Raw genomic sequence first — 17,147 nt, 5'->3', positions numbered from 1 at the left:
TATTCGGATCTCGGTTTGAAAAAAATTCGTTCGATTACGTTAACGAGCCGAGCTCAAGCCTGATTTCGAGCTAAAAAATATTATCGAGCCGAGCTCGAGCTTAACAATATTTGGTTCGTGAGCTCGTGAACGTGTTCGTTAGGAGGCTCGCGAACATGTTCGTTAGGAGGCTCGTGTGTATATATATATATATATATTTTAAGGTCTAGTTTTTATGTGTTTAATATTTATTTATATATATTTTTAAAAAACAATATTTACTCTTAATTTTAGATTAATTTAAAAATATTATTAATTATTAACTTTAAATTATTCTAATTGTATTTATTATTGATTTTTTAAATTATATATCTTATGTTTAAAAATTTAATCGATTCTTCTTTTTCTGTATTGATCTCTTAAAAATATATGTAAAGCCTGACAAATAGTGATTATTCTAGAGGCAAAAGATTGAAAGAGAATTGTATTGAAAAGAACAAGTTTGAGAAATTAGAACAATGGCTAGAAAACCGCGACGGCATCACCTCTAAAGTTTTTGTCAAGAAAGAAAATTTTTATTCAATCAACCAAACTGGCCGTAAATGATTAAACACTCCTATAAATAGGCTGTAAACCAAAACCCTAACTTGAAAAAGTTAAAAATATCAAAAAAAACCTAAAAATAAAAAATTACTATAAATAGTAAAAAATAAGTTTGAAACTACGGACGGAGCACTAAACGATGTCAGATGGGCTCAAGAGTGAGTTGGTATAGGTTTTACCCGGTACTAAATAAAGGTCTTTGAAAGAGTTTCGATTAGCAACCGACTGTGCCTCATTCTGATATCCGAGTCAAAAGTTATGATCCGTTAAAACTTCGACTCCTCATGTCGAGTCACCCTGACATCAATATGCCTTACAAAGGGCATCCTTTTCCTCCCTCATCGTGATCTCCCTTGTTCGTAATTTCTTACTCTTTCAAATAAGAATAGAAAAAAATTTAAATTTAAAATTTTTAATATTTTTTAAAATTTTTATTTTTGACAGATTCATGGGTTGATCATCTTAATTAAATCATAAAAGTAAACAAAAAAAAAAAAACCTCATCTGTTTAGTAAACAAAAGAGAAAAAAAACCCTCATCCGTTTAGTAAACAAAAAGTAGAAAAGACCCCTCATCTGTTTAGCGTTTAGCTGTTTAGTAAACAAAAGAAAAAAACCCTCATTTGTTTAGTAAACAAAAGAAAAAAAACCTTAAATCTCTCTATCTTAGGTAAAACCCTAGTTGATCTCGATTACCATCCGTCCGTCCTTGCTGCCTCAAGAATCGTCGACTCTCATCCGCTTTGCTGGCTCTCAACGCTTCGCTGCCTCAATGCCTTCAGGAATCGCCTGCAAGAATGCCTCCCCGTGAATCGCATAGACAGTACGCCTTTGCCTTCAGGGAAACACCTTCGATAGTCTCTATCTTTGATCTTCAAGCAATCCCTAATCTCCAAGCTCAAACCCATCAGTCCCGGCAGTCCTTCAACCTTGATCTCCATTCTTCAAGCTCTTGTTTGAGGTGAGAAAATTTGTTTCGTTTCCTAGTTTCTAGTTTCCTTCTATTTCGTTTGTGGTTTCCATAGCCTTTTGCTCCTTGTTCTCAGCCCATGTCTTACATAATATGTGCCTATCGAGCATGGCAAAACAAACAACCGGGCTTGTTGTTTCTTTCTTTGCCCATGCACATTGCACACACAAACAACACTTAGGATGTGATTTTTGTTTGCTTATTATCAAGCTTAGAACTTTTGCAATTAAATTAACATCAACCTTTTCTCTAGTAGCAAGTAAAACTTGTTTGCTTGTAGAGTGATTAATTGTTTCAATGCTTAAAACTTGCTTGCTTGTAGCCTTTTTTATGCAATTTTTATACAGGACTTTTGTATTCAATGTCAACTCCGCATTTATCAACTGAAGATTCTGCCATAAACCCTACTTTGGGAGAAATTCAACCTTCAGCAAATAATACCAATGAAACAATTCAAACCAATAATGTGCAACAATCCGAGACAATTGAAGAAGAGGATGAAAGTCCATATGCTCCAAAGAAAAGAAAACGAACATCCAAAGCGTGGGATGACTTTAAAGAGGTTACTCTTCCGAATGGGACAATAAAGGCTGAATGTATTCATTGTAAACATCGGCTCACAATAAACAAGACTGGTGTTACATCCCATTTTTTGAGACACCTCAAGGGTTGTATGAGGAAGCAGATTAGTGAGAAAGGTCAAAATAATCTTACCGTCTCTACAACTATTGTTGAATTAGAAACTGTTAATGCTGTCCAAAATTTCAAGTATGATCATGGGAAGATAAGGGAGATTCTTTCTCACATGATCATTGTTCATGAGCTGCCATTCCTTTTCTCAGAATATGAAATATTCAATTTATTGAAGAGGACAACGACTCCGTATTAAGTGTTTTTCCTAGATCATGAAAAAATTTGAAGAAGGTTAGTGTTGTTTGTTCACTTGAAATGAAATATGAAATGTGAGTAGATCAAAATTGATTGGATATTTAAGCATGAGAAGTTTTGGCAAGTCAAGATGATCAAATTAATAATGAAGTCCTAATAGGTGAAAGTTAATCGGATGTTAGACAATAATAAAGTCTCAATAAATCAAGATTTATTGAATATTAGATAATGGTGAAATTTTGATAGGTCAAAGTTGATTGAATATCAGATGAAAGAGTCTTAAAATTAGAAGACGATAATTTCAAGTCAATGGAGGTAAAATTAGAAGATGATAATTTTGAGTTCAACAGAAATTTAACAAGGAAAAAATTTAAGTGAAATATGAAAGAGTGGATACTTGACATGAAAATAAAATCCAAGTGGATTATGAAAAATCAGACACTTAAAATGAAATATGAAATTCAAGTAAATCAAAATTGATCGGATATTTAAGCATGAGATGAGAAGTCCTGGCAAGTCAAGATGGTCAAATTAATAATGAAGTCTTAATAGATCAAAATTGACTGGATGCTAGACAATAATAAAGTCCCAATAAGTTGAGGTTTATTGAATGTTAGATAATGATGAATTTTTGATAGGTTAAAATTGATCGAATATTAGACAAAATAATCTTAAAATTAGAAGATGATAATTTTGAGTTCAACAGAAATTTGATAAGAATAAAATCTAAGTGAATTATGAAAGATTGAACACTTACATGAAATGTAAAATCCATGTGGTTAATGGTAATAAGACATTTAAAATAAAATATGAAATCTAAGTAGATTCAAGTTGATCAGATATTTAAATATGAGATGAAAAATCCTGACAAGTCAAGATAGTCAAATAAATAATGAAGTCTTAATAGATCAAGATTGACTGGATGCTAGACAATAATAAAGTCTTAATAAGTTGAGGTTTATTGAATGTTAGATAATGACGAAGTTTTGATAGATCAAAGTTGATCAAATATTAAACAAAAGAGTCTTAAAATTAAAAGATGATAATTTCGAGTCAATGGAAGTAAAATTAGAAGATGATAATTTTGAGTTCAATAGAAATTTGATAAGGATAAATCCAAGTGAATTATGAAAGATTAAACACATTAGATGAGAAATCTTGGCAAGTTAAGATGATCAAATCAATAATAAAGTCTTAATAGGTCAAGATTAACTGAATGTTAGACAATAATAAAATCTTAATAAATCGAGATTTATTGAATGTTAGATAATGACGAATTTTTAATAAGTTATAGTTGATCGAATATGTTTCTTAATTCACCAATTAACTAGGTTGTTGTGATTGTACTGCAGAAAGTGCAAGCTTTAATTGAGAAGAAAGGTCAAGCGCCAGAGCTTTCAGATTGAGGTAAGCAAACTTACTGAGGTTGAAGAAATCAGTTTTTCAGTAAATGCGACTTTGGAACATTATAAAGCATCGGCATCATGTCGTTTTGTTTCGGGCAATACTAGTTGTTAAAGGTGGCCGAATTGAAACACAATTGCAATTTTGATATATTTGTTCTAATGGGCTTCTTAGCTTGCTCATTTGCTCATATTGTTGTAAATGCTATCACTTACTACATCTTGCAAGGTCCATTCAAATGAAAGATCCCAACCTTGTTCCACATTTCTCGAGTTCTATTATTTTCCAAGGTTTGTTTTTCCTTTTTAAAAAAATTTTTTGGGTCTCCGTTTGGGTATGATTTGAGGAGCTACAATCTCTTTTTGCAGATTAGCAAGGACCATTAAATCTTTACTGAGATTTATTATTTTCTCTGCCTAAGTTGTAAGTTGTTCTTTTAATGTAATTTGATTGAAAATTTTAAATTGTGTCATCTGAACATCTATGCGTTATATGAATTGGTTTAATCAAAGTTTATGGTCTTTATTTATCATACAATTTGAAACAGGAAATTAGAAAACTTAGATAAAGAATCACTCCATATAGAAAGATCCCTATTCAATTATTACATTTTCTCTATTAAAGAGCAGATGAATCAAGAGTCTTTCATGAACTTGTTGAAGAATTCCTTCACATGAATTTAAACTGATTTAAGAAATCATGACTAAAAGGAAACAATTAGTAAGAAGCTTACCACAAAAATGTGAACTATGTGATGAAGAAATTATCTTAGGACATGATCTTATTAAACCTGGTATGTAAAATAAGAACTGAAGTCAACTAATTGGCAGTTATTATGATTTTTCAAATAATAGTACATTTTTAATTTATAATCCTATCGTATTTATTAATTCATATTTGTGTGTTATTGTCAAAATATTGATTAGGAGTTTTATCACCTTGAATACATTCAAGGTCTTCTTACATATTACATGATAAAACTCTACAATGATTTTAATTGTCTGAAACATTCTTATTTATGATTTCTCATTTGTACCGGAAATGCCTAATTTCTTCTTGCAAATTTTTAACTACAATAATAATTTTTATTAAAATTCCTCCAATGTTGATTCTCTTTATTGATATTTTTTTTCTATAAATTTTAATCAATGATTTTATTTTTTTTAAAAGTAATTATCATCAACGCACTCTTTGTTCATTATTTATTTCATGATTTTTAAACTTACTAATAAGCATTTTTCAGTCTCTAATTGAACTGCAATTAACTTTTGACTAAATATTTTATAATAAAAATAAATTATTTTATCTAATTCTTTCAAATATACCCATCACCTCCTTTCATATTTTCCTCATTTTGATAATTTTTAAATGTAACGAAGTGTAGAAAAGTGTTAAGAATTTTTCATCATATGCAAAAACATAATTAATTTCTTTATCTTTTTATCAATCAATTCATTTTCTAAATTATTGATATTAATATTTGATAAATTAGATTTATAATTTATTATTATTATTATTTGTTATTAAGAAAACTCATTAGATTTTTCATATCAGTTTTCAAGTACTAGTAACAAATCTATCTATCCCAATCTTCTTGGGTTAGAATAAAATTTTCTTCCTTTCTTTGTTCATATATTTTTAATATCTAGATTGGTATTTTTTTATTAGACATATTTGTATTCAGATAGTAAATATTTTATTGAATTTAAAAAATACTTTAAAATACAGGGAATAATAGAACCTATTCTATTCTGTCATTTAACTTTGATATTACTTCACAATTGACTATAAAATCATTAAAGTAGATAACAGCTAAGTAAATTTTAAATAATGAAAATAAATAAATTAATAAGAAACTATATTAATTTTTAACATGTTATTCTTTTTACAGTTAAAAATCTGAAGAAAAAATGCAAATCATTTATTAGAAAATCTGAATAAACATGATTATTGATCCTCTTTTCCAAAGATAAAAAATAATCTAAAATAACCATAAAAATTAAATCATTATTTAGAGATAACTTAGAATTGTAACGAACTCTTAAGCCGATGTCCTTACCTATGGGCTTATAACTGTAAATTTAAGTGAACTTGCATTAATTCTAGCTAAGCTTGATTATTAAGATATAATGAGTACTTTTATGATCTATTATAAATTCATCATAGCATTAACATTACACAACTTTGCATTTAGACACTATTAATCTAATTAATTACCTAATAAATTAAATTATCATTGCTTTTGGTGGTGAGAGGGCCTTAATGCATTATTTCATCAGCAATTTAATTTAATTTAATTTAAACAATTACATCATCACACAATAAGGGCATTAAATATCACTCACATGGTATAGCAAATTAGAGCCAACTTTGGGACACAAACAAGGAGAGCCACCACTTCATGGCAGATATCGCCGGTAGTCACAGTGACAATGTCAACTTCGTCGATCACATCTCCTACGACCTCAACTATGGTTGCGACTTAGATGAGTTCATGGCGCAACTAGTCATCGACGCCGACGCCGTTGGAGATGTGGCGATGATCGGCAAAGGGGAATCAAATTGTTTATCGAAGATGATCAAGGAAAGGCCGGGGAAAGATTTTGGTGTTGGAGAGGAAGAGGAGGGTGAGCATGAAGGGAGCTGTATGAGCTAAGGTCTCTTGTTCTTATAATAACCAAGGCAAGGTACGGATGTGTATCTTCTTCTTCTTTAGTTAAATTAATTAGCTAGTATATATGTTAATTAATCCACGATCGACATTAACTCCGATAAAAGCAAAGCTAAATTAAATTGAGTTTTTAATTATTGTTAGTAAGATCTATGTTCTTAATTAGGAGATGAAATCTTCTTTTTTATTTGAATATTGAATTTAGTTTGAAAAACGCAAAAAATATCGTATAATTACTATAAGACCAATAATAATAACAATAATAATAGTAATAGTAATAATAACAATAATAATAAAACTGCTCTTTTTTTCTCACGCCATTATTCATTCAGTCACCTATCTTATAATGGATAAGAAGACCACTGGACTGCATCTGTAAAACCTGCTCTTTTTTTCTTCCCACAGACAAACAGACAACATATCAGAAACATGCTTCATGATGTGCATTCTTAATTATGAAATTGCATGGCAACTCCATTTTTTCACAGGATTACACAAATTATATATAAAAGTACATCATTTGCTGGTGAAAGATGGATTTGAAGGTGTCTATTTAAACCACCTTATTTGGCACTCTTTATTAGTTCAAAAGAGTAGGCTAGGCTAATCCATCAATTCTGAGAACTACGAGAGCTACATATCAGCCATAGTTTACCAAATGAAACTTGCATGAGATGACTTGTCTTGGTTTATATTTCCGCAAATGATCTAATAGTTTTGAAGCCATGGTTCTCCGGAAGGACTGCATTTCCAGGACGGACAGAGATGAGCACGTCGAGACCTACAAGCACGCAAAATGAATTATCATATACGAATACAATGAGTGATATCTTGAAACGATAAGTTTCTTACAATAAGTTTTGAAGTCTACTCCTTTAAGTTGTTGTAAGTTAGAATGAATACCATTTATCGGACTATCAGAAAAACCAATTCAGATTTAATCAGCCATGTATAAATCTAATCTCAATGTTTAAAGCCTGAACAATATGGATTTTGACAGAATCACACGATAACCACTTAGCCTCTGTTTTCTCCATATTCTAGTATAATATATGCTAAACTAAGCAAGGAATTCCAGAAAAGTATGCACTAACCAGCTGCCTTAGCTGCCACGGCTTCTTGATAGACATCGGTTACAAACAAGATTTGGGATGGTTTATCGACTCCCACTGACAGTGAAATTTCAGAGTAGCTGTGTGATTCTCTTTTGTTACTGTGGATGAGAAAAGGAAGAACGGAAAGGTTACTTCTGGCAAAGAGCTTTCTCAGGAGCAGAGGAAACATGCACAAGCTTACCCGACTGTGGTGTCGAAAAATCCAGACAAGTACATCCTCAAATCACCATAAGGAGTATTTGCAAATAAAAGCCTTTGGGCCTCTCTGCTACCACTTGAATATATGTAAACCTGCAATGCAAACACCCATGTTTCTTGAAACATGCAAAGACCGACAAATATTTAACAACAACATCATGCTCCGAGCAATGTTGCCTGAAACAAAATCATGCTCCAAGTAATGACCTATGTTCCAAAAACCTATATGAAAAGGACTGGATATTTCTAAGACAAAAGGAAGAAAAACAGATTAGTCAGTGAGAAATAATCCAAGCTGGTCACTTACCAATGAAACTGTAGCTTTTACCTATGGTTTAACTAAACTTATTTTATGTATTCAGTATTTACACAAAATATTCATACAATAATGGAAACAAAAAAAACGTAAAAATATATATGTTAGCTAGGTGTTATGCAAGACTAGCATATAATTCAGACGAAAAAGCGAAGATACTTGGAATCTCAATATTTGGACATTTTAATGAAGTTGGAATAACAAAACCTTTAGAAGATATACGAAATGCAAAAAGGGGGACCACTAGTAAGAGTTGTACCAGATTGAAGTTCAGATGGTGTTATTAATGATACTAACAGTACAAATGTATGGTTATATTAGTATAATTCATTCACGAATATAACCTAGTTTTGGAATAAAACTCAAGGGAAATGTGATTTGTTCCCAAGGTCAGTAGGTGATTGAAGAACAGAATTAGAAATAAATACTGGTTTATTCTACTGGACTCTTAGGACATATTTGAACCAAGACTCAAATTTAAAATACATTATGAGAACTACAAGATTGTGACCATAAATGTTGGATTAAAAACTAACTACTTATTTTTAAAATTATGTCCATTGTCCAAGTAAAATAAAATTTCAGATGGTTTATATTATCAACAAAAAGAAACTTTTGGAAAAAAAATCATATTTCATATCCTAGTTATCAGAGGATTGCAGAAGGAAAACAGAATAAGAGATGAGAAACTGTTAAACGTTCAGCTGACCTAAATAAGATGCAAGGAACAATCGCTAGATGAGAGCAATAAACTCAAGCCATTTCCTAACTATTATTTGCATCAAGAATCAATTTTACAATCGCTAGATGAGAGCAATAAACTCAAGCTATTTCCTAACTATTATTTGCATCAAGAATCAATTTTATTTCCCCACTTTTTGAAGTCATAACAGACTAACCCACCATCCATATACAGAAACACAAACTAAGCACTAAATAAAGGATATCACATAGCTATAAAAATATACAACATCAGGATCAACAAATTTCACCTTTATGCCGCTTTCATGCCACTTCTTAAGAGCTTCAGGAACATCATCATAAACAACCCCCTGCAGTTCCTTGTGCTCGAATCCAGTTCTCCAAATATGACCCTGAATAACAAAAAATATATATAAACTTCAAAAATAAAAAATATGACGGTGAACAAATTAAGTAAAAATGGGTATGTCTTACTTGTAATTGTTTTAAAGAAGTAATTTTCCTATCTGACTTTATCATTGACTCCACATTATCTACAAGAGAATCAATAACCTTCTCTTTCAAAGCATCATCAGGTGGAATAGGCACAGAACCAAATAAGCCCTGCTTCAAATCCTCCTCAACCTACAAAAGGAAGTTGTTCTTTATCAAATCATCATCAAAAGTAAAGAATGGAAGCATACTACTCTGATAGACTTAACATGCATTCTTGGAAAGAAAAAAATAATATGGAAGACAGATCTTACTTGAGCTCGTAATAGCTTAATATCATCCTTAGTTTCATCAGAATCATATGTAGAAGAAAGATGTTTCCTCACATTGTCACGTGCATAAGGGAAAAGGACATCAGTAACAAACGTTATAGGAGTGGTTGTTCCTTCAATATCCAATACAATGCAATGCTGCATGAAGACCAGATTAAACTTAAGATTGAATTGATATTAGTTTGGTTAAATTTTAAAACAAATTAAATGATGGCTAAAGAAGAGATAGTCTACCACCAAAAATGATCTGCTGTTCCACAATAGGACATAAGTTTGCATAAATGCGCACAGACAGTAACTACCACATTACAAGAGTTTTGGAGAAATGAAAAGAATACATTAAACTTACTCTTGAGGGATCAGGAGCATGTACTCCATTTGCTAACCCTGAGCTTAGATGTTTGTTTTTGCTTTGAAATGAACTCGGACTGTTGACTGGACCGTGACCTGGACTGCTGTAATCAATCCCTAGTTGATGAAGCTTAAGTGCAGCATCAAAAAGATAATGATAGCATTCAGCCTGAAAAGCACCCAAGAAAGGGATCATAATTCCAAAATAATGGCGTGAATATACAATGGATGGGTAAGAAAATAGAGAGAAGAGTGACCGTTAGAAATGACAGCCATAATAAAGTTAAAAATGAGCCATAGGCATACATAATACAACAGCATCACTCCAGTTATTTCATACAAAATAACCACATTAAAGCCTGATTTAATTGTTTCTGTCATGGACCCAGATTATACTTGTGGGAATCCCTTGAGGCTTAGAGGAAGATGGACTTCATTAGTTTGCTCAATTGGGTCGCTGAGAAGACAAAAGATTTCCCACGCTAATCAATTTTGATCTCGTTGGGTTATGAAAAACATTGGTGTCTTCGCAGCATCAGTTGCAGCCACCTCTTCTACAGATCTCTTTATTGTCAGTTTTGACCCTATGCACTACACTAACTCCATCCCTCCTTGAGATCACATTCTGAATGATATTTGATGCATTCAGTTAATGTGATGGTATATTTGTGGCTCTTTGTTTTTCTCAATTTAGGGATGGGATTTGACTTAATACATGAAAATAGAAATATCCAACTATCATCTCTATGATCTAAAAGCAAAGAAACAACCATAGATTTGGTTCTTGGAATATTTATTTTGACAAAATTGCATATATGTCCTTGTAAATATAAAATTTTACATATTTTTCACTTTAAATTGTAATTTTACAAAGATATCAATCTAAAATTTTAACTCTTATAGACACTTGTGTATATACACCATTGACGAATTTATCCCATTTAAAATAATAAAATAATGACTTAGTGGCTACTTTTATCTTCTAATTTTATGGACCATATTTTGCATAAATTATTTTTTATCAAATCAATTATTAACTGAACAAGTTTTAAATAATAAATGTATATGAATAAAGGTTCTGATATTATTTTAATATATATCAATGGTCAAAAATTATAAATTTTTAGCCTATCATTCTCTAAATAAACTTATGCATTATAGGGTAGACACGTGTACGAAGCTCCCGCCAATGAAGGTTCCCAAGGAAAGGTCTATCGTACGTAACCTTACCCTACTTTGTAAGAGATTGTTTTCAAGACTCAAACCCATGACTTCCAAATCATACGGCAACAACTTTATTGTTGCGCCAAGGCTCTCCTTCAAATATACTTATGCATTATTACTAAAAAAATTATAAATAATATATTATTTCCTAACTTTTGATGATCGTTATTTTTTCCTTTTTCACATTACTTAATACATTTTACCCATGCAAAATGTAGATATTTCAGAATCTAGCTTTAAGCAAAGAACATAAGGACCCACAAAACTTAACAAGATGATCTAACTGTTATTGCTTGCTGGTTTACTAATCAAGCCTAATAAAAGATTGAAGAGGGACAAGGACTTGGTTGTTTATAGACATCGTGAAAGGCTAGCAATAGATTCTATAGTTAGAAGAGTAGAATTTTTGTGAGGGTAGAAGGACACTAAAGGAAATATTAGTTAAGGTAATAAAAATAATTTAATTAACCTGACTATTATCAGTGATAACATTTTGCATAGAGCTAAATAGGAGAATAAGATTCATCATTGGAACAATCAAAGCTTGACAGCAATGCCACTTTATTAAAACAAGCATAGCTTGATCGAAATGATGTTGTTGATAATGATGATTCAGACTTGATTGTTTATCAAATTAAAGAAGCACAAAGGATTACCTAACAATCTAGCATCAAGTTGATGGAGATGGCTTGACAGTATCACACCACAACTTTGTTAATGTACAGCATTTTGACATGGATGATGAACTAGGGTTATGTGGATGAACTCTTACACCATTGCACATTAACGACCTTAAAATTCAACACAAAGCATTATGTTGACCAGTACCACACTAACCTAGATCCAAGAGTCACCCTAATTAAGTTGTTTCTAACATGTTCATTTGCTTCAAGCAATTATTTCAGTTGGAAACCAATCATATCAACCGAATGTTTGATCGGAAGAGTGATTGGAAAAATTAAGAAGTTTTAAATTTTTATAGGTCTAAAAGGCTTTAAGATTTGTAACATTTTATTTTGGTTAGCCATAGCAAACTAGGTAAATCTACATAATTATTCAGAAATATATAATTTGTTCACCAAGTTTATGGGGAATAGATTATTTATTTCCAAGTAAGCCAGTGTTAAGACCACAAGATCTCAATCTCTTGTTTAATCAGATTCAGTTTAATAAAATATGATGCTCTTGAACTTTTGTTTGTTTCTTCCTGGTGCCCTACCACCTCCTTATCCTTCTCTAGCAACACCAGAGGAAAATTCCCTCCTCATATCTCCATGAGGCTTTTCACCATCCTGTTAGCCAAGATCTGTGCCTGCTTAGTATCTCCAGCCATCATGCCTTGATGTGAGACAGTTGTTGGAAATATTAGATTAATAGGCTTATTTGTCTATTGAGTTTAGTCACCCATTTCTAGTTAGTTGGTATCAATCAAATTCAAGATAAAAACATTCAAATGTTATGAAAATATTATGAGATATTTTAAAGGCACTATTGCTTATGTTTTCAAAGGATGGGTCAAACCAAGGTTTAAAATATCGAGCCGTGTTGAGGTTTCAGTCCCGGACCGAAACGATAAAATTTTGGTACCGTATCGTACCATGTCGGTATAGTTTCAATATTTTTAAAATATAAAATATATTAACTAAAATAAAAAATTTAATCTAAATATTTAAAAATAAAAAATAAAATACTTTTAAAAAATAATAAGATAATATTATAGATTTTAATAAAGCCTATTTAAATTATCCCCAACTATAACTAGGAATTGATTATTAAAATCTCAATTAAACCCTAAGTTTAAAAACAAAAAAAGTAAAAAATCGCGGTGCGCACGACTGGGGTCGCGCGCGGCCTGCACGCGAAGGCATCACCGAACTCGTGCGACGCTCCGGAGGCGTCTCCCGGCCGAAACTCCTGTGCCAGTGTCGGTCCGTTAGCGGAACGAAATTTTTCACCGGTATCGCATGATACGACTCGAGATTTCAATCCATGGGTCAAACCTATGTTTACTTGGATATTTAGACACGAATTGGGGAAAACACCTTGATCAACACAAACCCACTTTCTTTCTTACAATCAGGTGTAATATTTTAGTGTAGTAAAAAACAAACACGCATAGCGCTATTGACTATGGAGGCTAAATTTATTGTATGTTCAAGCATTGTGCAAGGTGGTAAAGATTTTTTTTTTTTAATTAGAGAGTTAAAGTGATCGTCTTGAATAGTGTTTCAAATTTTGTTTTGTGTGGATCAACAAAGGCAAAAGTTTTCATTTTGCACACTGACTAGCAAATGAGGTCTGAAATCCTTTGTACACAAGTGAATCCTTGGCATAGAAGCTCATCCTTCATTTATGAATTTGTTTGCATCCTTCATCTGAATGTTTGTTGGCGAGTGAGCCGCAAGCTCATCCTTCATCTATGAGTTTGTTCAGAAGCAAATCTTGAGCTCATCCTTCACTTGAGTTGGTGATGCCCTAGCTCTAGCCCTCATCAACCACGAGCTAATCCTTCATTCATTCTGTAGTTGCCTAAACCCAACTTTGCCATAAAGTTTTCACCTAGGCCCTCATTCCATGCCCTTGTTATGACTCGCCTAGCATCAACAATGCCTCCTTCAGATAAGTAAGCATCAATGATGCCTCCTCCAAGTGTTCCTCGTTGGCACAAACAACACCATTTGTGAGCACAAGGTGAAACAACATGAAACTATTTCGTTCCAATGGGGAACTGACACCCAGCTTAGAATGAGATTTTATTCCTTAGAGTTGGACAAATGAATGCATATTGTGACAATCAAGCACTTAGAATGAGGTTTTAAAACAAATGAATGCCTATTGTGACAATCAAGCAGTGATTGCTTTTGTAGCTTATAATTGGTCCTTTGACTAAACAAATCCCAACAATTGTTTATCTTACACGTGATTTCTCTTGGACTGCATAGAATATAAAATGTGTTTTGTTGAGCCCATATATCATACTTCTCTAATAATTGTAGGTGACTATTATGTCTTAAATTTTTGTTTCATCATGATATATACACACATCATATATTGTTTCAGACTCGCAAAGAGATATCGCTTAGGTTTTAAATTGGCATTCTTACATGAGCAATCAACTCTAATGCTTAGATACCAAGTAGAGATGAGGGATAATTTTCTTATTGACATTAAAAATATGAGGTTATAACTATATTTAATAACCGATTTGAATAAGTCTATATCCAAATGATCTATGAAAGTCATGTGAATTATCAGTTATTAAAATGACTACAAAATGAGAGTTTAGGTTAGGTATGAAGTACTAATTGAACCACTATGTACAATGTTTTATAAACATTGAGAAGTTACAAACATTGAAGCTCATGATTAATACCATGTGTGCAAGTTTGACTAAAAAATAGTAGAAGAATGGATCTGCTTTCCACTGTATGAGAACTTTTGACGTTAAGTTTAACCTCAAAATATTACTACTAATCCTTTTCATTGTTATTTGGTGTTTATATTTATAGTTTCCAATCACGCACCCTTAAAACGTCTATATAATAAGTTAAATGCAAATTGTATATTTCGGGAAGGTTTTTGCTTGGCTTGTCAACCTTGTCTCATGAGAAAAGTGATTATGGGCACACAATCGAATTCATTTAACATGTTTTTTGAAGGATTATAAATACTACAAGAAAAGGTTGAAGTTACTATTTCATTCCTAACAAATGCATGTTTGTCAGGTTGCACAATCTATTGGTATGAAAATGTTGCACAGAATCCCCACAATGGCGTATATTCCTTGTCATGCGCGAGAGGAAGATGGCAGTGGTTGCCTATGTGGGCAAGATCACAACCAGAAAAAAAAAACAAATGCAACTGCTCGTGGTAGTTGTACTGTGTGACAAATACCATGGACAGTTGCTACCAACCAAAATTTCAGCCCCTCCCAATTTGCTATTTGACATAATAAATAACGGGGTGGAATGCAATGGAAATAGTGAGAGGAATAATACATACAAGTTTAAAATAGAATGTTTTGGATAGAGAGGATTGTGAACAAGTTGGATTATCCAAGAGAATTTCATGGGATTAAGTGGTCATTTCAAGTACAAGTAGAATCATATGAGGTAAGTGATTCATTTCATTCTATTTCAATTTTGTGCAATATTGACAATTATGGTTAATAATTGATGAATGCAAGGGATCAAGACTTGAAACCTTAATATTTAACATGGTAAATGTTAACCACACACCACAGAAAGTTAGATATCCTGTTAAATTAATTAAATTCTTAATCCATGTTCAGACTGGTCTGTTTTCTATTTGTAATCAATATTTTTAGCTACAAGGCTTTAAAATTTTAAAGGGCACAAGACTATGACAGTTCCAAATCTTCTAACACCAAATATGTTACTACGAAAGAGAAAGGTAATAAAGTAAGAGTCCAATTCAAATTGGCTGTTACAAATTTACAGATGCAGTAGCAGACAAGTTGCAATGGTTACTGTTACTTCCAGAAATTTGAGCAATGAATTGCTTAGGTAGTAAGAACTGATGAGATTGTCAAATGCACATATGAATAATTACAACAAGAAATCAACCTGTGTCTTGGCATTAATCCATGAGTCTCCCCAGACATATATCCCATGGTTACGGACAAGCACAGCAGTTGCTTTGGGATATGCTGCCATCTATAAACAACATTAAATAGCTGTTAAAGTTCCATATAACTATTAGTAGGCATTGAACTACAATATTAAAAAAAATAATCATTACAAAACCAATGCAGAACAGCATAATTATCACCTGGATTAACAATGCAGTTTTCAATGGTTAGAAACTTTGAAACTTAGTTAAGCTGCATATGTGGCTGTAAGGACTAACTGATTCATCAGAATCTTGAAATTTTTTTTTGAAATACATGACTATGGTTTGAAATTTGAACTGTATGCACATACCAGAGTAATGCATTATGTTTAGCAAACACACTAACTTTTGGTGATCCACTTATATATTGTCACACCAATCCATTGCCCTAACTGCTAGGCACTTGCCCAAGAAAAGCTATGTAATCCAAAAGTAAATGGAATCAGATCCAATCACCCAAAAAAAAACAGTAAAGAGAAGCGACTGCAATAACAATGGCCATAAAGTAAAGTGAACATATTGTTGAAAGTTGAAACTGTTGTGCATTTAGATTTTGATCAGTTTGGTGCATTTTGCACTTTGTAAGACTCGAGCAAATTCCATCTTTATTGCACCAGATATCAACAATTTTTTCCCAAAAGTAATAGGGCCCACCACCCAGATAATCCATTCCCTTTCTTCAATGAAAGTTATGCTTCTCAATGGGTTATACAACATCACTAGCTTCTTGCAGCATACAGGCTTCCTCAAGGTTCAGTCGTCACCAAAAGGAGAGGCATATTTGGTGTTTGTGCCTTGATGGGCATGCTTTGCATACATGACAAGACTGACAAGGCAGAAGGAAGTAGTTGTTACTGAAAGTGATTGACAAAGCCATCATTTGCACGAGCAACTGAGGGAATTGTCAGTACACAATTTCATGATGAAAAGTATAGGAGAAGCATTGGGGTTGGCGGTAATAAGAGTAGAGATGACGAGGTGACATCACCAGGATCTTTTGGTCATAAGGTGTGGACAAGGGGAACAATAGGAAGGAATCTGGGTTTAGCTATGGCAACACAATGGAGAGATGATATATTGGAATTTAGACCATGAACTAGTTTAGCTTATTGGACCTACTTATCTTTAAAATGATTTACTTTATTTGCATCTCTACTATTCTACAATTTTAATTTTAAATGACCATGAAACAAGGCATATTTTTATATTTCATGAAGACGAAGGAATTCCATTCTAGTAAGAACTAGAGTAACTAATTTACACTATCCAATTTTAACAATATGATTATTAGCTTTCTCAATCTGAATCTATGAGATGAATCGTGGAACAAT

General features: G+C 32.3%; 1 protein-coding gene and 1 long non-coding RNA gene across 2 annotated transcripts; one reads left to right on the top strand and one right to left on the bottom strand.

The window, feature by feature from the left end:
- The first annotated feature begins 3,795 nt into the window (after nucleotides 1-3,795).
- LOC141831374 (uncharacterized) lies at nucleotides 3,796-4,354 on the top strand. Its single transcript, XR_012602054.1, has 2 exons — nucleotides 3,796-4,133; nucleotides 4,212-4,354. It is a non-coding gene; the product is annotated as an uncharacterized LOC141831374 (long non-coding RNA).
- A 2,581-nt stretch (nucleotides 4,355-6,935) lies between these two features.
- LOC141831543 (putative bifunctional methylthioribulose-1-phosphate dehydratase/enolase-phosphatase E1) lies at nucleotides 6,936-15,918 on the bottom strand. Its single transcript, XM_074718924.1, has 8 exons — nucleotides 15,771-15,918; nucleotides 9,959-10,129; nucleotides 9,592-9,747; nucleotides 9,320-9,469; nucleotides 9,136-9,237; nucleotides 7,811-7,920; nucleotides 7,609-7,727; nucleotides 6,936-7,295 (listed from the first exon to the last, which is right to left on the bottom strand). Exons 1-8 carry the CDS (start codon nucleotides 15,858-15,860, stop codon nucleotides 7,204-7,206), a joined length of 990 nt encoding a protein of 329 aa, XP_074575025.1. The 5' UTR covers nucleotides 15,861-15,918; the 3' UTR covers nucleotides 6,936-7,203.
- Nucleotides 15,919-17,147: the final 1,229 nt, after the last annotated feature.

This window comes from Curcuma longa, chromosome 7 (genome assembly GCF_044706935.1).
Source record: "Curcuma longa cultivar G26 ecotype Majalengka, Jawa Barat chromosome 7, ITB_CL_G26_1.1, whole genome shotgun sequence".
Lineage (NCBI taxonomy): Eukaryota > Viridiplantae > Streptophyta > Magnoliopsida > Zingiberales > Zingiberaceae > Curcuma > Curcuma longa.
The sequence above is the reverse complement of the archived record's forward strand: the minus strand, read 5'-3'. Positions and strand labels throughout refer to the sequence as shown.

Bases quoted from the DNA above. Each gene is read 5' to 3' on its own strand.
- LOC141831543 (XM_074718924.1), bottom strand. From the start codon at position 15,860: ATGGCAGCATATCCCAAAGCAACTGCTGTGCTTGTCCGTAACCATGGG. The intron at 7,921-9,135 runs GTGAAATTTGTT...TTTGCATTGCAG, and splicing joins GGCATGAAAGCGGCATAAAG to GTTTACATATATTCAAGTGG. The intron at 7,728-7,810 runs GTAAGCTTGTGC...TCTCATCCACAG, and splicing joins TTTTTCGACACCACAGTCGG to TAACAAAAGAGAATCACACA.